At 41.9% G+C, this 20,349-nt stretch overlaps 1 protein-coding gene across 2 annotated transcripts in view; it reads left to right on the top strand.

Moving 5' to 3' along the window:
- ATXN10 (ataxin 10) overlaps positions 1–20,349 on the top strand; it is a 146,052-nt gene that overhangs the window by 37,217 nt on the left and 88,486 nt on the right. For both annotated transcript variants that reach the window (XM_033117020.1, XM_033117021.1), the window contains exons 6-7: positions 7,321–7,401; positions 14,930–15,095. In XM_033117020.1, the coding sequence (XP_032972911.1) occupies positions 7,321–7,401; positions 14,930–15,095 (247 nt within the window). The remainder of the gene's footprint in view (positions 1–7,320; positions 7,402–14,929; positions 15,096–20,349) is intronic.

Genomic DNA, 20,349 nt, shown 5'->3' with positions numbered 1-20,349 from the left:
GAGTGCTGTCACCATTCACCCACTGGCGAGGCCCGGCCCCTCCTTAGGCTCTGAACCTGAGCGTTCAGTTTTTCCTTTTTGTAAAATAAATACGTGTTTCTCTGATGCCCCTTCTACTCCTGTTTCTGCTTTTGATAGAATATATTTCTGACTCTCCCCTGAGAAAGTTGGTTCTGTTTTCCATAAAGTTGCAGTATTACTTGTGTATTACAGTCTCTTAAATATCCTTTGGCATTTTAGGTTCTAGATTAGTGGGACCCTACCTCCCTCATACAATATTGCCACAAAATTTCTGACTTAATAGAAATAGTGGTTCTGTAAAAGAATTAAATCAGAATTTGAACTGTGTAACTTAGACAAGATTGAGCTTGGTTGGGTCTCTGTTACGGGTGCCTTCGTCTGTGGTCACCGTGGAGTAGATATTTGTTAGAAAATACATGAAATGAATTCTGACTGAAATTTACCTGTAACTTTATGCAGCACTCTGGAATGGAGAGTATATTTCTTTTATTTAGAGAAACAGTTGCAACATCTAACACATGTGAACTTCTACATCGTTGACAACCACGGAAATGACCATTTTCGAGTTGAAAGACGAGCGGCCCGTCATCCTCGCTTCATTGTGTGCTGTATTGTTTGCAGTCGGTGTTACACATTAAATGTTAGGCCAGAAAGGGCTGCAGCAAAGAATTCCAGGTGTCCACACAGAACACGTTTTTCTGACTATATTTGTAAGTCGAATGTGAGTGATAGGTGTTCTTCCCCTCCAAATACATAGTTCTAAAGTTAAAGTCAAAATGCCACTATCTTTACTCACTAGTAGATGTTTACTATTTCTTGAATGAAAGAATGAATTTTACCACTGATCACTTTAAACAGAAGGCAACATGAAGAACTAGATTCTGACTTAGGTTTTAAGTTCACCTGAAACTTCTTTCCAGGCAGGCTGCTTGAGCAAGTCCTAGCTCTACATAGGGGAACGTTCTGGAAGGGACCACGGAAGGCAGGAAGCTGAGTGCTTGTTCTGACTGGGTGCCTGAGGGACCGTCACCAAGACACTAAGCTTCTGTGGGTCTTCCTTTCCTTGTTTCTAAAGTGAAGGCGTTGATTTAGATTTGAAGTTTCCAGAGTTTGGAACTTCACGTTCTGTATGTTTGTTTAAGGGTATGAGGACGGCATTGCAGACTCCCCCAGTGTTTGGTGTGGCCCAAGGATGGATGCAAAACCCTCTCCTGCTCCGTCTGCCTGAGCCTCGAATGGGGCACGAATCCGCCCTCTTTTACGTAGTGTCATGGGAAGATGTCATTCTAGCCCTTTGCTCTGATGACTTTGTCTTTGTAGTTAAGAGTCGATTAAAGCAGATAAGCCAGTATTCAGTTCTGGTGCCTTTTAGAGCCTATGGTTTTGCATTTGACGGGTAACAATGAATGCACGCCTGACGTCATCGCCCTCACTACCTGAACAACTCAGAAGTGCACAGAGTACATAGGAGATTTCCCTGGAAAACGCACAGCCCATCTGCGTCTGCACGCACTCGAGAGGTGTCCTGTGTCGTCCCGCCAGTCGGACAGCTGCCTCTCTGCACCTCCCTGGCGTGGGTCCTGGCCTGCGCTGGGGATCAGTGCCTAGGCGGCCTTGCTTTGTGTTGTTTCGGGTCTGCCTTGAGGACGTCCTGACCACGCTGTCTGCCGTGTCACATGACAGAGGCTTTGGTTTCCATTCAGGGAACAGCTGCCCTCTTCATGAGAATGGGATGTACCTTTGTCTTGAAGAACCTGTGGTTTAGAAATTGCTCCTCCTCTGTGCAGGCTTTTAGGAAACTCAGAAGACTTACAGATGCTCATTTCATCATAAATTAATTAGTCAATTCAGTAATTTTTGATTGAGTTTTTGAAGTGTGCCAGGTATTGTTTATGACACTGGAGATTCAAAATGAATAAGACACTGTTTTAGGAAGGCAGATAATGAACAAAAAACCCCAAAATAAATGTCTGAAAAATGCCAGATAAATGCTTCGAAAAAAATATACAGCATGTTTTGTGTAAGCTTTCCCTTAAAATGGTCCTTGGCTCATAATAAACACTACATATAGTATTAGCTATTTTATTAGTTGTAATTTAAATCTGATTGGTGGGGAGGACAGGCAGTAAAAAAAACGAGAGAACACCAGGTCTTGGCGCAATACTCTGGTGAGGCGATGTGACTGAGTAACGAGGTGCTACTTTACATTTGGAGGTCACGGAATTGTCTGAGTTGGTGACTTGTGAGCCGAGAACTAGACAGCCAACCATTTGCGGAGCTGTGGGGACAGGCTGGGAAGAACAGTCCAAGCAGCGACTACACCAAGTGCAAAGACCCCACGGCAGAGGCTTCTGTGGCAGGACTGAGGGGCCCAGGATGGTTACGGTATAACGAGTGATGGAGAAAATCGTAGAACACACACACAGTCTGGGAGGCAATGGAGACCAGTTATGGAGGCCTTTGCAGTCAGGAGAAGGCAGTTGAGTTTGCTCTCTGTACCATGGGAGGTGAGGGGAGCGTTTTAAGCAGATGTGCAACAACCTGGGTTATGTTTTGAAAGATCCCTCTGGCTGCTGGACGGAGGTTGAACTGTTGGGGGAGAGGGAAGAGCGGAGGTTGCACCTTTTAGGAGGCAGTTGTAGTCCCGGTGAGAGGTGATGGTGGCTTCGGGAGGGACGTAGCAGTGGGGTTGAAGAGAGCCGAGTAGATTGAATGTGCTGAGTGGGGAGCATTGACGAGACTTCGTGACGGATTAGGTTTGTGGGGGGAGGTCGCAAAAGAAAGGCCAGGCTGGGAGCGGGGTGTTTGGCTTGTTTGACTGAGTGAGGTGGGCAGACCAGTTTGGGGTGGGGGTGAGGAAGATCAGGAGTTCTCTTTAGTCCATGTTAGATTTAAGGTGCCCACTCTGCATCTAAGCGGTGATGTGATGTCTTACGTACGGTGCAACCATCACGGAAGTTCCAGAAGAGGAAGCACAGGGTGCCGTGGGGGCCGTGGCGGGGAGTTCAGCTGGCGGGGGGTGACGGAGGTCTTGCAGAGGACACAAGGCTTCAACTGAAGGTGAAGGACGGCTTGGGTCGGGGGGAGGGGCTGGTCATAGGGTTGCGGAGAGAGGTCGGCAGGGCTCAGTCAGTGCTGTGGTTCGTGTGCAGTTAACTGCAGGGAAGAAGCAGACGTAGGGACTGCAGTTCAGCGATTCGGTTTTGATTTTACATAAGCTGAATTTTGTGCCACTGAGTTGCATGATAGAGAGGTGAGGTTAGTTCATCTTTTCTTCTATTTCTCTTTATCTGTTTGAGACGAGATGTAGAGATTTATTATTGTTATTTTGGAGAAATGACGAACTTTGCCTGCCCAGAAATAGCTGCTAAGATGGAACTTAGCTGAGTCTCCAGCATAGAAATCTGAGCTGCCAGGGTCACCTGAATACTTTCCCACCAAGGTGTGGCAGTGCTCTCATCCTTTGGCAGAATATCGGTTAAATGGAAATAAATTTGAGAGAACTGCCTGGGTATATTACTTAAATGATATGTTTAACTTTTGGGGAGATACTACATTCGTATCATTCCGATATGAAAATGCATCGTCCCCTCCCAGCCATTCCCCTAGTTGCTCCAAGCCCATCCCCTAAACAGCTCAGCAGTTCTCTCTGCTCACCACACTTCCGGGCTTCTCGCTTTATTTATTATACTAAGTAGTACATTTCTGAGATCTTTCCAGATCAGTGCATAAAGAACCTCCTCATTCTTGCCTCTTCCATCGTATGAATATAGCAGGATTTATTTCATCAGTCCCTTATTGGTGAACATTTAGGCTGTGTCCAATTGTTCATAGCTATAAAATGCTGCAGTAAATAGTTCTGTTCATACAAATGCCGTCTTGCATGTGGGCAAGTGTGATTGTCGGATCGATTCCCGAGCGCAGTCACTAGGTCCAGGGGAGTGTGCTTTAATTTGACAGACTCTTCCGTGTTGTCCTTCATGGATGTCATACCATCCACACGCCTCTTAGCATGTTTTGACAGCACCTGCTTTCCTGCATCGTTGCTAACAGGGCGTGCTATCAAAGTTTGGGGTTTGCTAGTCCTGCCAAGGTTTAAAATGGTTTCCCTGTATAGTTTTATTTTCTGTTTTTCTTGTAATGATGTTGAGCATTTTTTTATATGTTGAGGAACCTTTCTTTCCTTTTACCCATTTTCTTTACCCATTTTCCTATCAGAATGTCAGTCTTTTCCTTATCTACATGTAGGAATATTTTCCAAATTAGGGACATTAGCCCTTTGTTTGAAATAAAATGTAAATGCTTTTTCTTTTTAAATTTGTGTTTTGACTTTGCTTGTGGCACTTTTTTCATGTAAAAACTTTGATGTTTTTGGTAGATGAATTTGTCAGCCTTTAGTCAATGTCTTACTGACGCTTGGGAATAACTGGAAGGCCTTTGCTCTCCTTAGGTTTTCTTCTAGTATCGTGTCGTTTCAGTTTTGCTGTTTAAGTGTTTGATCCGCTTGGAATTTTATCTTGGTGTAAAGGTCAAAGTTTGGATCCACTTTGATTGTTGCTCCAGGTGACGTTGGTTGGTGGTCACAGCGACAGAGCACTGCAGCGGCTGTGACCTGCCGCTCCTTCCTCCACCCCAACCCCATTTCCTCCGCCCTCACCGCCCCTGTATGTGGAAGACCTTCCCAGTCAGGTTCCACTTCTTCAACACACATTCCAGCTGCATAACTAACTCCTTCCTTCACTAAGTGGGTCTCACTCTGCCAATTAGGCCTTAGGGTTGTATAAACATATTGGTCCAATCACATTTGTCACCCATTTATTAGGATATTTTGTTTTATTCCCACAACCTGATTGACCTGGGTTTCTTGTCTATTGTCTGAAAACTGTTGTTTGATATATTTTGTCTATTTTTGTAGTTAAGGTAGGAGGGTAAATTGTTATACATCATGGCTGGAATTGGAAGTGATAGTTGGAGATTTTAACACTCACTTTTCAGCCATCGATAGAATAAGTACACAGACATCAGTATAAAGTAGATGAGCTCAGTAGTACTGAGACATATATCCACCTTCACCTGAGTGAAGTGTATAGAATATTATCTCAACACATGCAAAATCCACGTTCTCTTCAACTGCATGTGTTATATTCACCAATATAGAACATAGCCTGGGCTATTAAAAACGTCTCTGTCAAGATATAAAAGATTGAAATCAGGCAGAATATGTTCTCTGACCACAGTGAGCTTACATAGAAAATGTTAACAAGATGCAAACAAGAAAAATTCCAAACGTTTGGAAATTAACACATCCAAATGATGGATTTGTCAAAGAAGAAATCACAAGTCAAAAATACGTTGAACTGAAGGATAATGAAAGTACAAAATTTGTGGGATAAAGCTAAAGCAGTGCTTAGAAGGAAATTTATAGCTTTAAATGTGTTTCTATCAGATAAGAAGGTCTGAAATCAGTGACTTAAGGTTCTACTTTATGAAGATAGAAAGAGAAGAGCACGGTAAATCCTGAGTAAGTAGAAAGAAGAAAATAATAAAAGATAAGGACAGAAGTCAATGAAATAGAAAACAGAAAACAATAGAAAAAATTAACAAAGGCAAAGTTAGTTCTTTCAAAAGATCAACAAAATTGATCGAGAAAAAGAGAAGGAACACGAATGACCGATATCATGAAAGAAAGTGTGACTGTCAAATCAGTCTTCCATAAACTCCAGCCTTTGGGGAGGCAGCTATCTTAGCTGAGACGGTTCTGAAGAGACCAGCCGCTGACGGCCGTCTGCCAGCAGCATTCAGGGACAGAAGCTTCCAGTCCCGACTCCCTCCTTAAAACCCTAGTGCTGTTTTCCTGCTTATAGGTCCTTAAGCACACTGCTAATTCTTTCTCTCATGCTGTTTTTCCAAGTCGTGTGTTTTGTTTTGTCATGTCTAATTCAGTGTTCTTTCTCCCTCCCCCCTTCCTGCCTCCTTGATCTTCTCACCCATCCTTTGTCTCCCTCCGCCCACAGCCTTCTGGTTAGATAAACCATTGTTTTCATCATCCGTAATGTGTGTCTGTATGTTGCACTTAAGACCGTTTTCTGTAAATATCTATGTACGGGTCTTCTCCACTGTGAGAGTTTGCAAATATGGCCCACGACCCAGTCCCAAGCACAGTACTTGGAACATTGTGTTTTTGAATGACTGTTTCTGTGGGAAAGTGTTTTAAGTTCCAAATAGCTGAATTACATGAATTAAATAGGACCACAGTTTTGTGTACCTGGCTTGAAATGCACGAATTTCTATTGTTGCAGTTTGATAAGTTACCAAAATTGATAGGAAAATTGTTTGAGAATTTTGAATATTATCCATTTATTGTTAGAAATATTTTGCATCAAAGTGTTGGCCAATTTTAAAGGTTGTGGAACAGATAGAGTACATATTTAGATTTTGTTTTTATATGAAATGCTTCATTTGGTTGTCATACTGAAAGCCATACTTTTATTATATTACTTTATTGGTTAAGAAATGATTAAGAAAACTGTGATTGTAACTATATTTAATACTTAGCAGTCACTCTTATTGCTATAATCTTGATTATAAACAGTGTATTCTTTAGTTCTTAAGTCTTCAGATGCCCCCTGGTAAATAGGATTCAGAATTAATTAATAACACTATTCAATCTTTTTAGTTGTCACAGTGGCACTTTGAAGAAATATGCTCATAATCTTTGCCTGGGGGTTTCCATAAGTTGATCTCTAAGTTTAGATGACTGCATTGCTTGACAATGAGGATATTTTCTTGGTAACTTGAGAGCTCTTACAGAGTAGATAATCAAGACGGTATTCATGACTGTGCTGTTGGCATGTGTTTAAATAAAAAGTATGATATGTCTGTTTCTCTGGTTAATGTTAGCGCTGAGCTTCTGACTAAAACAGTTTAATGTCTTCTGTTTATACTTGAACTTGTAGCTAAATTTTATTTTACTGTTTAAACTATGGTGAAGTATTTTCCTTTCTCAGCTTAGATGAAAAGCTGTAGTAGGTCTTTTGCTCCAGTTGAATAAATTTGAATCATTTCAGTAAATTTTTCATAACATAAAATTGGAGAGAAATGTTTTGAAGGTTTTAATTTTCCTTCAGCTGCTAGTAGAAAAATAGTATGCAAACCTGTTAAAAACATTTTAAGATTACAACTAATCAAAAAATTCAGTAAAAGAGTGCTGTTCTGTGTAAGATACGCCTGTAAAGTAGGTAAAGCCGTGTCTATTTTACTATGTTTCTAGTAACCAAACTTTCTCCTCCTTTTTCTTAGGTTCTTGATTATTACAGACCATTTTCTGAAAAGCCCGGAACTGGTACAAGCCATGTATGCCAAAATGAGCAATCAAGAAAGGTAACCCCCAAAACCAGTGTGGTTTTGAGTATTTAGCATTCCATATAGAGTATCCTGGACACATGACTGAAAAACTGTGGTTTCGTCGTTGGCACAAAATCTCTAAATACATGTTTCTGTGTCAGTAATGGTTTTAAATTGGTTGGTTAACATTACAGCTTAGCCAGCCACAGCAGACGGTGATTAACGGAGGGTTGCAGAAACCAGGTTGGCGCCATTAGCCAGTAAAGGCACAGTAAAATCGTCAAGAACAAAGTGTTATGCTTGCACCGTGATTTTATAATAGTCATTCATGCAACTGTCGGTTGCAGCTGCGTATTTGAACTGTGCTCATCTGTTCACATCGCTGGTACAATGATGAGGGATGTTCTCTACCAGCTTGGTAGTTTCCAGAGGTAGTTCAGTCTGAAGGAAAGTCAGTAGCGTCTGTGACCTCACCGCTGCTGTAGCAGGAAGAGCAGTGAATGCCCTGGAGTGTGACCTGGGCTCCCTGCCTCGTTGTGATAGAAGCGCTTCATGTCACCTACCAGGTCCCTTAACCTTGTTTGGATTCAGTTCTTGACCTGTAAGATTAGAGGATTGACTCAAATGACTCCCAGTACTCTTTCCCTTTCCAATAGTATGTGTTCTTCTGAACTCGATTGGAAATGTCATCTTAGGAAAATAAAACTGACTTAGAAATCCGATGATCAAAAACTGACCTAATGATCAAGAACTTCAAGAAATGTTAATGTTTTCATCGTAGTCACAATTTTTATAATTGCGGCGGTTTGGAAATTCCTGCTCTTTGGGTTCCAACAATTAAGCCTATGTGCCCCTTTGTAGTCCCGTTAAGGAGTGGTTTTTCTTGTTTAATGTCTTTCACAAAAAGGAAAGGTTCGTGCTTTTCAAGTCTGTTTAAATCCCTCATTTATAAGGCCAGTGCCCCTGCCACCCCCACATGTGGATACTTTTATTGCAGAAAAAGAATTATTTGTAGTTTTCTGACCTGAAATAAGTAACATGATGAGCAGAGCTATAAATGAGTAAATTGCTTTGCAGTAAAGAACGCCTGGATACAGGAAGAATATGTAGTTTAATGATATTTTAATATTCAAGTTAATATTTTCCCGATTCCTATCGAGCGATGTATTTTTAAACTGATCCATTTCCTAACCAAATGTGGATGACAGACTAAACATTTTCTATTTTTATTTATAAAATGGTTGCAACCTCTGCTTCCTGACTTCATGCAAATTTCTGCTTGTGTTACCTCCCGCTGCTCCTTTATTTTTCTTCCAAAGGAGAAGTGCTGTCATTTCCCCACATAATTTTTTGTACGTCATATCGTGTCCCATATCTGCTTGCTGTTACATGACGCCTCCCTGGGATTGTTAGCTGTGTGAGGGCAAGGATTTGATCTTCTGTGGTGTCCACGGTTCTCAGGCCGTGCTTGGCACACAGGTGCAAAAAAAAAAAAATTTTTTTTGAAAGAAAGAATGAGTAAATGAATGAATGTTCTTACCCATGAAAAGGTTTATTTAGTATATTGATGAATGTAATACCATCTGGATTAGAAGCTTCAGAGGTAGCCTCAACCCTGCGCCTTCGCTTTTCAGGCCACACTGGTCAGCAAGCCTTCCCACGCCACTGTGGCAGTCGCCTGTGAAGTCACACTCTTGTCACAGCTCCAGTTTACCCTTATGCCATCTTGGACTAGACTTGGGCTAAAGAGCCTTTTTACAAATTGTGACAAACTATACACAATATAAAATTACCATCTTAACCATTTTTACGTGTATAGTTTAGTAGTGTTGAGTATATACCACATTACTGAGAAACCGATTTCCAGAACGTTTTCATCTTGCAAAACTGAAACTGGACCCCCCCGCCCCCAGCCCCTGGCAGCTGCCAGTCTACTTTCTGTCTCAGAATTTGAGTGTATCCCACGTAAGTGGAATCACACAGTGATTCCTTTTGTGTGTGGCTTAGTTCACTTAGCACGATGTCCTCCAGGTTCATCCATAGGTAGCTGTGTCAGGATTTCCTTCCTTTTAAGGCGGCCATGTGTGTATGTATCACATTTCACTTATCCAGTCATCCATCGATGGACAGTTGGGCCACTTCCACCTTTCAGCTATTGTGAAGAATGCTGCTAGGAGTGTGGATGGGTCTGATTGCTTTGTTTTTCTGTTGTCGTCCTCTGTTACCGCTGTACTGCCAGCGTGGACCTGTGGGTCGTGCCTGCCATTTTAGTAGCATATGTAATCTGTTACAGGGTGCAGTTAAACAATTCCCTGCTGTGGCACATGAGGCCCTTCACGATGCTTTGTTTCCGACTCCTCCCCACACACAACTTCTCACCATTCCCCGAGCCTGTTCTCCGGGGCCTGCCCCTGTAGTTTCCTGCTTTGGCATTTGTTTGTTTTTTCTCCATGTGAGTGTCCTGACCACGCCTCTCCTGGTGAGGATGCACTCATGCTGTATAAGCCCTCGTCAGGTATTACCTGCTTCCTTTTGGCTTTCCTGACTTTCCCAGGTAAAATTCTCTGCATGTCATCTGCTGGTTTATCATAATTGTTTGCTTTTCTGCTAGAATGTGTATTCTTCAAGGACAAAAACTGACTCTTGTGAATTCTCTGTCCTGAACACCCACCAGAATCAGTAGTGGACCCGGGGATACTCAGCTACTATCAGACACTTACCGAAACATGTCTTTAGGATGATGTCTGTTGACACTTTAGGCGGTGGGTGGCTCTCAGCGGGATTCTGGCTCTCTGTGGGGACTGTGGTCTTTGCTCAGTGGCAGTGCTTGGCCACACTTAGCTCTGCTTCCTTCTTTCATTTGTGTTCTAGGGGGAAAGGTGTCAGTAGTGACATGGAAATCTCTGAGCTCCTGACACCCTGGGAACGTGCCTAAAAAGAGCTGCCAGGGCAGAGGGAGACAGCAGAGCAGGAAGCCGAGTAAAACCCCTAGGACGCGTCACTGTGCCCAAGTCTCAGCCGTGCTGCTGCCCTTTCTCCAGGCGTCTGTCCTGTATTTGGTGACAGCCACCGTTTTGTAGTTGCTCCATTAGAGCAACGTCTCCAGCGTGGGGTATGCAAGACGAGCCTGCCGAATATGGCAAGAAAATACTAGAACATCTACTTATATTGACTTGTTATCTAAAAAATAAAGCAATGGAGCTTTTTTCATGTTTAAAATCTAACTTGACACTTGTAGGTTATCTGTAAATTACGTATGGAGGTGTGTGATGAAAATCTTTTTATTGATCAGAAAAGCTTGGAGAGGATGTGAGGGTGGTCTGGCTGCGACACTTGTCACCCCACTGATGCCAGGGTTGATTCGGCTGGTCTGGCTGGCGAGGCAGGTGTCCCCTTCCTCCTTCACTGCTCCACGTGCGTCCCTCCCTGAGGTGTGTGCACAGTCGAAGGGGACGACCTTCCCTGTTAGAGGAGGGGACCATTCTTCAGTCAAGGGTCTATGAGTAGCTGTGCTCCCTGGCTAGAACCTCCAAACAAGCTCTCAAGGTCCATTTATAGGAGAACGTAGGGTAGTCAAGCTTCCAAGACTCCAGACACATCCAAATGAGGCGCTGCATGTGGCAGTCTGCCTTTCTTAAAAAGAAAAGAAAAGAAAAGAAAAACTTGGTGAATATTAAACGGAAGTGTGCCGTTGCTAGAATATTTGTTCCTGTGGCGCTTCATTCTTTATTTTTAACTGAACTTATATTCCGTGGGTTTCGATGGTGTGGCAAATGCTAAGAACAGCAAAGTTGCCCAACACATTAGTATTCAAGGAAGGGATACTGAGTTTTAGCAGCATCATTTTGTCATGTGGGTGCGTGACAGAGCTGTTGTCATTCTGGAGTCACTGTCAAAAACAATTTTACAGTCCCCGATGCTTGGCGGTGGGGGGGTGGGCAGCAGAGATACGCCCAAGGCCAGCAGAAGGTCAGACTCCAAGGAAGCGCCGCAAGGCTGTTTCCAGGGCAGAAGGTAGGAGAAGGGACTGCTTTCCTTGGGCCCCAAATAGGAAGCTAATCCTTCCAGGCACAATGAGATGCTAAGGTGCCATTCTAGGAGAGGAGCTTGCTCTTTTCAAAATGCTTATTTTCTATGCGAATATGTGTGAGTCAGAAATGGAACATTTAATCGACCACATCCCTGTCCAGGCAGCCTGGCTCTGGCGTCTGACCTGATGCCACCTAGAGCCGAAGGCCATTAAAGTGAGAGAACATTCGTGTTATGTGTAGAAAGCGTCAAACAGCCAACAGTACACTGTATGAGAACATACACGTTGAATACCTTTAAGAAAAGAGAAGCGTTCTCTGGTGGTTTATTTCTCCTGAATATCGGTGTATTTCTCTCCTGTTGATGGCGTGTCAGGCGTGGTGTTTGTCGTGAGCCGTCAACAGATGTTCAGTGAGAGAATGAAGTGAATGATGATCGAAGCCCTCAGTTTCATTGGGAGATAGAGTTTATTGGAGGCGGGTCTTCGTAGTTCATATTTCATGTGGTTCTATGGCCTCAGTAAGATTTCCAGCTGCAGCAAACTTCATTTTCAAGAAACATCAACCCAGAATATTCTGGCTCGAGATTGGTGCTTTTGTTTCTGTGCCCTCTCAATTGCACATGTAAACACGTGGAAGCAATTTAATTATACCGGCAAATTGTGTGACCTACTTGACCACTTGGGATGAAAGGAAATGGGCCTGAGTGTAGGGAGACATACATGGTGCTTTACACAACCGAGAAGAAAAGGCTCCGAGCACTTTCTACCCCTCTGCGGTTTTGCTTTACAGCAGAGTTTCTTTGGTTTGCTTCATTCCAGTAAGGAGTGTTGACTCCCTGCTCTGAGCAGGGCGCTCTCCTTTGTTCTTCAAGGAGAGGCCACAATTGGGTGACACTGCCCACCCTCAAGGGTCCTGTAGCCTTTCTGGAAGCTTCGCGACAGCCCTGGTGGGGAGTGGTAAAACCAGGGTATTGATAAGTAACATAAGACGTGTGTGGTAGATGTCACCGGAGAGGACAGACACAGTGCTTTAGGGACATGGCGGGGAGGGCAGAGGCCTCAGGAGTAAGTAAAGACTGTGGGAGAGGTAGCATTCAAGGGGGGAAGAGAAATTGGGGGGTCACCAGGCACGTGTGAGGAAAGAGCAGACATTTTCTAGGCGAAGGGACGCCACAGGCAAGCACAGGAGAAGGACTCTTTGGGTGTGTTTGCTGTCTGTTTTTTTTATGAAACATGAGTCATCATTTTGAGGACACAGTACGTAACTATTTAATCAGAAGTGAATTAGATATAGAGTGTTAATGACAGCCGGTGATTGGGAGATAATATTGTAGACCCTTGACTCTGAGTTGTGGGGCTGTGTCTGGTGAGCCTGAAACAGCCTGAAGGATGGTTTCTGGCCAGACTTTCCCACTGATGTGTGATAATTTTAGACAGCTAATCTCTGACCTCTTTGACTGGGTTTTTCCTGCTTTTGCGTCCTCCTCCCCTGACTGAATATATCTGTGAGTGACGAGCACTTGTTAGGCCACTTGTATTTTATGTTTTCAAGGCAGTGTGGCGTGTGGTAGCCCCCAGCTGGAAGAAGTAAGACGTTCCCACTGTGTGCCGTTTTCCCGCACTAGCAGTACATGTGAAAAATGCACACATGCTTTCTGGCCTAGAAATAGGGGCAGCAAGTACCATACAAGCAAATGCAGCCACGAGGAAATGATTTTGAAGACAGTTTCCTACTTGAGTTGTGTGTGTGTGTGAGTGATTTCTTTGTTGTAAGGAGGGTGGTTTTTGATGGCGGCGAGAGGTAGAGGGAGATGGATCGCCAGGTGGGGACCGTGGTTGGGAGGGCCCCACGTACCCCCCTAAAGAGCTTGGGACCTGCTCGCTCCTTCATAGCAGGAGCCATTAAAAGTTTTTATTGGCAGATGACTTAATATAAGTAGCGTCATTTAATGCAGTGTAATTTATTCTCCGGTGACATTCAAGCTTGGTTGATAGTTTTGGATTTTAAAGGTTCGTTTCTGACTTTCCCCCTTTTTCTTCAGAGTCACTCACTGCCTGTGTCCTCAGGTGTCCTGTCTTAGAATGACAGGATAGGGTATAGCATGCACCTGCTGAGCCGGGAGAAATCCCCGGAGGGAAGGACTGCCTCATGTGTGTGTAAAGGCAGGTCTGCCTTTTCTGTCCTTTAGCGCTGGCTTCCAGGTCGTCCGCAGTTTGTCCCCTTGGGCCCCATGGCCTGTCTGCTGGACAACCTGGATGGCCTGCCTGGTGTTCAGGCCTTTCCCCGGACGAGCCGTCCGTCTTGTTCCTCGTTCCTCCAGACCGCGCTCTGTGCACACCTGTGACTTCCTCTGATAAAATTACTTATCAGGTTATATGGGAATAAAGGAAAACAAAAATATCCTACTCCTGAACTACTTGTTGTTCTTTTGTGCTCAGTTGAGGGGATTATTTGTTTGTCTTATTTTGGATTAATAGTTGCTGTGAGGAATCTGAGGTCTTAGGAGTTTCGAACATCATGAAGGATCTGTGGGTGGTTTTTCCAGACTGGTGATCCTTCCCATGAAAATATAAGAAGAGTTCAGTGTGCTAGTTGTATTTCTTGTAGTAAAAATTCCTTCAGTAAGATGTGCTCCATACCTAATGTAAATGTGTTTTCCCTCTTTTGCGAAGCATTTCAGATACTCATACCCTTTCTGGTATAGAAATACATAAGAGTTATACATATAATCCCAGATCAAAATACACTTTTGAGGAACGTCCTAGTTGATTTGTGCCAGATAGATGGCCCGGTGTGTGATTCGGTTTTCCTAGGAGAAGGAAAGAAGCTGTTGAATAGAAACATTTATTTGATAATTTAAATATTGGTATAGAAAGTAGCATAGGTTTGGACTTCAGATTTGTGTCTTTGTAAGCTAAAATGATGAACCAAACAGAAAAGCCAACCTTCGTAAGAAAGACAGTACAATGGGCGGTGAGGCTTCTGGCCCTGGAGTCAGAGCTAGCGTCCTGTGTTTGAATCCTGTCGTGGCAGCTTGGGATGTGTGACACTGGGCAAATAAACGAACCTCACTGAGCCTTAGTGGCCCATCTGTAGTGTGAGGCTAATGACAGTACCTGCCTCGTGCAGTTTTTGTGTAGATCAAATGAGAAAATGCGTGTAAAATGCTTGGCTCAATAGTAAGTAGTGAATAAATGTTAGCCCACTGCACTTTGCTCTTGTTATTGGTGGAGATGGATTATAAAACTTCAACTGACAGCATTTCTGAAATGTTGAATTATTTAATGCTCAAAGCAATGGATATAAAAGGTGCTTGTTCCTGTAGTCGTGTCACATCAAAGAAATCAGTATTTTAAAAAATAGGTAATTGATGATTAATTTTATTCACAAAAATATGTTTTGCCTAGTTAGACATTATAAGCGAAGTAAGAAAGTGAAAAATAAACGTATTCTCCTAAAATGGTCTCTGTAAATCTTTTTAGCATCGTAAGTTTCAGTGTTGCATATTCATGTAAAATCCGTTACGTCTGCAGGGTTACGCTCTTAGACATTATGATAGCTAAGGTCATGGCTGAGGAGCCCCTGGCCAGGGATGAAGTCCCCGTGTTTCTGAGCTACGCCCAGTTGTTTGCAAGCACTTTCGTGGACCAGTGCAAAATCGTGTTGAAACTGACCTCCGAGCAGCATGCGGACGATGAGGTAAGACGGCGGGTTCATATCCAGGGTGGGAGGAGCGCTCAGACTTCCGACTCGTCTAGGTCCTCGGTGACAATTCTTTCTTAAAAGCTTTAAAAAATACTGCGTAAGTCATGCATCTGCCATAGCCTGAATGTCTGCGTCCTCTTGTCCCCCACCCGTAAGTTGGAGACCTAATGCCAAAAGCCGTGGTTTAGGACCTTTGGGGGTAATGAGATCGGGAGGGAGCCCTCGTGATGGGATCGGTGCCTTTACAGAAGGGACCCCACAGAGCTCCCTGCCGCTTCTCCACGGGAGGACGCAGCAGGAAGCCTGCAGTCTGCAGCCTGGAAGAGGCCCTCCGCCGAATCAACCCTGCTGGCCCCTGACCTTGGACTTCCACCTTCCAGAACTGCGAGAAATGCATTTCTGTTGTTTATAAGCCACCCAGTTTCTGCTGTTTTTTGTTACAGCAGTCTGAATGGACTTAAGACCAGTATCCTTATTTTAGAACTTTTAAGAAAATATAAAGGAAAATAATGTCCTTTTTCACCACCGTTCAGAGTTAATGACCAAAAAAATTCTAGTGAAGATATATTCTGAGCAGATAACATCAGTACATGCATGCATACATACACAGGTACACACAGGAATATATTAAAAATGAAATCATCCTATGCCATCTTTTTGTCAGTTCCTGTTTTTGTCTCCTGAACGGATGCTCCATGAGGGCAGAAGTTCTGACTGTGAAGTTCATTGTACTATGTACACAGTGGCACTTAGCAAATATTGTCTGAATGAACACACATGTAACACCTTCTGAACGGCTTTGTAAAATGCCATTGTAGCATTCTAAGTAAACAATGCATCATCACTTATTTGTCTTAACTGCCTGTAATTGGATATTTCGGTGGCTCTTGTTTCTGTTTGTTAAAAGTAGTGCTACAGCGTACTTGCATGTCTTGGAGGTTGTCCGTTTCCATACCGACTAACCGACTAACCGAGGACCCAGTCTCAGAAGTGGAGTTGCTTGCTGTAAGGGCATGTCCAGTTTTAACGCGTTGGGTGTGCATTTCTCAGTTTCCTTCCTTCCAGAGAGTTTGTTTCTTCTGCCCATTGTAGGAGCTTCCTGTTCATCCACCATCCTGTTCAGCTCCTTGGAGGGTTTTTATTCTCCTCCAGCCTACCCTAGATGTTCAGGTCTTCTCTTACGTTAATTCTGTTTTCCTCCTCTTCACTTCAGACATCCTCTTTATTTTTAGCTCTTCCTTCTTCCTTCCCTTGTGTCTTACAGTTGGAATTGTTTGGAATATTACTGAGCAGTAAAAAGGAATATATTTCTGAGACAAAAACAGGTGAATCTCAGACACACTGACCGAAAGAAGCCAGGCAGACTAGAGAACATACTGTATGAGTCCATCTCTGTGAAATTCTGTAGCAGCAAAACCTATCGATGATGACAGAGCACATCCAGTGTCACCTGGGGCTGGAAGTGGGGGGTGGAATTGATTATGGAGGGACATGAGGGAGCGTCGTTGGTGACAGAACTGTCAGGCATATGACAGCACTCAGCACCATACACCTCCAAGCATGTATTTTATTGCGTGTAAATTATACCTCAATAAAGTTGATTTAAACATGTTCAAAAACACCATAGAGGGACGTTCCTGTACTGATAGCGTAGGAACGGTGACTAGAGAGGGAATCGCTTTGGCACATAGGTGGGACTTGGTGCGGGGATTGCCCTGTGAGGGGACTGTCCACTGACGGGAAGGTAGGGGATGGGGAACTGCCCCGTGGCATTTCCTGGAGAGTTGCGTGAGCGCCTGTGAACTTGGTAACCCCAGTACAGATGTGGGCTGCGGTTCTACCGAGAAGGTATTACAATTTCCTTCTCTGTGAATATACTTTTCTTCAAGATTACTGTGCTGTTGACCTTCTGTGCTGTGTGGTGCAGACCCGTCCGGCCCGCAGCTGAGCCCCTGTTTTCACTCCCGTTGTTTGTGGTAGCAGAAGGCAGGTGTTTCTTCCCTCAGGGCTGCCTTCCCTTCTGGAGATCCCATGTGCCTTTGTTTCCAGCAGGAGGAGCCGTGAGCTGTGCTTCCAACAGAAAGGGAAGGAAAACAGTACTGGTGAGATCACAGCTTTAAACTCTTTCAAGGCACTTACATTTATAGTATAGACGATTTCAGTAGTGTAATAAGTTTCCTGATGTAACTCTATACTGAGGAAATTTTTACATTTTTCCTCCAAATAGTTCTATCCTCTAAGGTGGGAGAAATTATTATATATTAAACGATAGAAAATTGAAAGTTTTGTTTTGAAAAGCCCAAATCGTTCACTTTTTGAAAATTCGTTGATCTATACACGTAAGACTTGTGCATATTAATATATATATGTTATCCTTTAAGTTAGAAGTTTTTTAAAGAAAAGCCACAGTAGTTTTAAAGACGAACCTTTACCTCAATTTTTAAATATTCTGTATTTCCAGGGGTGCGCTGGAGCGGCCTCTACCAGCTTCCGAGGGTCAGTTGTTAAATACTGAGAAATTTGTGAGAATTTGTTAAGCTCTTGGTAGCCTAGAGTCAGCCATGGTTGAGTATTTATACCAAGGAAATCGGCGAATGTACAAATCAGGGCTTTACGCTCTGCTTCCTCCTCCTCTCTCCGCCCAGTCAGTCTACCAGCAAACCAAGGTGTTTACCCATTTGTGACAATTTGGGAAGAGATATCCAATAAAGTTCTCATAATGCTATGGAAAAATCAGAATGAAAATAGTCATTTTTTTAGTACCTATTTTTTAATTGATGTACTTTTTTGGCTTTAAAATCCTGAGATTTATTAATCCATGTGTTTCTTTATAAAAATAGTTTTAGGTTTTCATATTAATGTACACGTTTCTGTCTTTTGGTGTCTTACTGTGCTTGTTTCCAGTTTTTGACATATTTTTGTCAGTTCTAATATGCTTAGTCTTTAAGATTCGACTTAGCTTTGTCTTGAGTCTCCATCTTGTCACTTGTAGTGAGCTTTGCCTTTCTAACGAAAGTAAACAAAACTGTTTTTAGTTTTGTATTTCTTTGTATCCATATATTTTGAGAATTATCTTCAGATTGTGGGTTTTTTCATTCTGTTTCATTCTTCACATCCCCAACTTAAGTTGTAGTGTCTGTTACATAGTAGGTGTTTAATAAATATCTGTGGAGTAAGTTAAAGAGTAGTCTTTCATTCCACATACTGATAAGGGATGACATTTTTATATTAAGCAAATAATACTGGTTTTGTTGTTAAAGAAATAATTCAAGCTGAAGTCAATGAAACAAAAAGTTATGAAGTCCCCTTTTATGTCTAGCCCCATCTGTTTTCTACAGATATATCAGCATATACTTTTTTCTTTTTCTTCCAAATGTTTTTTTTTGTATGTACACACCTATACATTTTTGTTTACTTTTTTAACAATACTGTATATTCTGTTCTTCAGCTTGCTTTTTTTCCTTACTCTGATCTGTCTTGTGCATCTTTCCATTTAACACATGTATGTATTTTCATGTCATTCTTTTTAATAGTTGAATAGTATTTCACTGTATAGATCCATCATATTTTTGTTCACTTGTGTTCTATAGGTGGACATTTCAGTTGTTTCCACGTTTGCTTTTTGAAAAACTTTTGTAAATAATGTTATGGTGAACATCCTTGTAAAAATATCTTTGCAATTGTGGACAAGTAAATCTGGGATTATAAATTCCTGGAAGTTGAATTGCTGAGGCGGAGACTACATTTCTACATTTATTTCAAATTTTTAGAAATATTTCTAAATGATATACTAATAGAGAACCAGAAAATGTGGCTCTACAACCTTTACTAATATGATTTAATTACCATTTCTTTTTAACTTTTTTTTTTCAGGGACCAATATGTTAATTTGTTTTTCATATTAGGTTACCTTTTAAAAATACATTTATTACTGAGCATTTTCAGAAAATTTATGTTTGTCAGTATTTTAGAAACTTTTTTCTCTTAAATTTTTGTTTTAATTTGATTTATGGTACTCTTAACATCTTAGAAGTTTCTTGTTTGTTTTTAATCTAGTTCAATTTTGTCCTTGCGGCTTCTGAAATTTTTTACTTATTTAGTAAAACATTTTCCACTTTGGTTGTGGAAACACACACCTATATGTTCTAGTTCTTTCAACACATTGTCTGCATTTTTTATTAACCTAGAATTTATTTGTGAGTAAGGAATGAAGTATAGAGCCAAAAGAATTATTTATGTCCTTTGACTATCCAAGATTATGTAATCTTTGGTGACTGCTTGGGCTTGAATCTTGATTTCTTCTCTTTTGGGATGTGTGCTTTTGGAAATATTACTTGCCCTCTCTGTGCCCCAGTTTCTATAACTGTAAAATGAGTTGTATTGTAATATAAGCATCTATTAATAGCCTGCTGACTGGTGAGTAGTTAATGTTCATCAAATGTTAGCTATTAGTTGTTGCATCAGTGCCACTTAGTGAATCATTTCATCCTTTCCACTTAACACCTATCATATATTAAATTCTGATGTATTTCTGCATTTCCCACTTTTTACACAGGGAACAAAAAAGATGAACAAATGGCCAAGAATTCAGAGCCACACATGTATATGCAGTAAAAGGATGTGGAAGTGAACTGCCAAACAGACACAAACACCATCTGTGCACAGGGCAATGATTAATTGCTTTCCAGCCAGACACAGGCAATCTGCATTTCTGTGGACAAGAATCATTTGTATGATTATCATTTTTCTACAACTTACAATGTTGTAAAATAGCTGGGAGACACTAAAAGGCGAAGTTAACCCAGATGGATGATCCTGACAGGAGACTATTCTTTTTGTTACCTCCTTTGCCCACTTCATAATCTTGTTCTTTGATTTGCCTATGTCTTTTTTTTTTTTTATCCCATAGTGCCTGATTTAATGAATATAGCGTTATAATACTTGTAAATACTGGAAGGGTATGTGACTCGTTATTCTTATGTTTTAAGAGAATAATGTTTCCTGGCTTTTGTTATGAATTTCCAGATGCTCATTAGATATAATTTTTCATAAAAGGATTCTAATGATTAAAATTGGGGATGTGTTAGGTAGAGATAGATTGTTTCTTTTGGGTTTCTTTTAGTTAATACCAGAATTTAGGAGTTGGAAGGAAACTTAGATCATCTCTTCCAACCCCTTATTATCTATTGATTACCAGTCTTGTTTTGTCGACAATTCCACCTGTTTTTATGCCAGTTTCCCTGGATTG

Source organism: Rhinolophus ferrumequinum, chromosome 10 (genome assembly GCF_004115265.2).
Source record: "Rhinolophus ferrumequinum isolate MPI-CBG mRhiFer1 chromosome 10, mRhiFer1_v1.p, whole genome shotgun sequence".
In the NCBI taxonomy this organism is placed as follows: domain Eukaryota; kingdom Metazoa; phylum Chordata; class Mammalia; order Chiroptera; family Rhinolophidae; genus Rhinolophus; species Rhinolophus ferrumequinum.
Note: the sequence above shows the minus strand (reverse complement) of the source record. Positions and strands in the feature narration are given on the sequence as shown.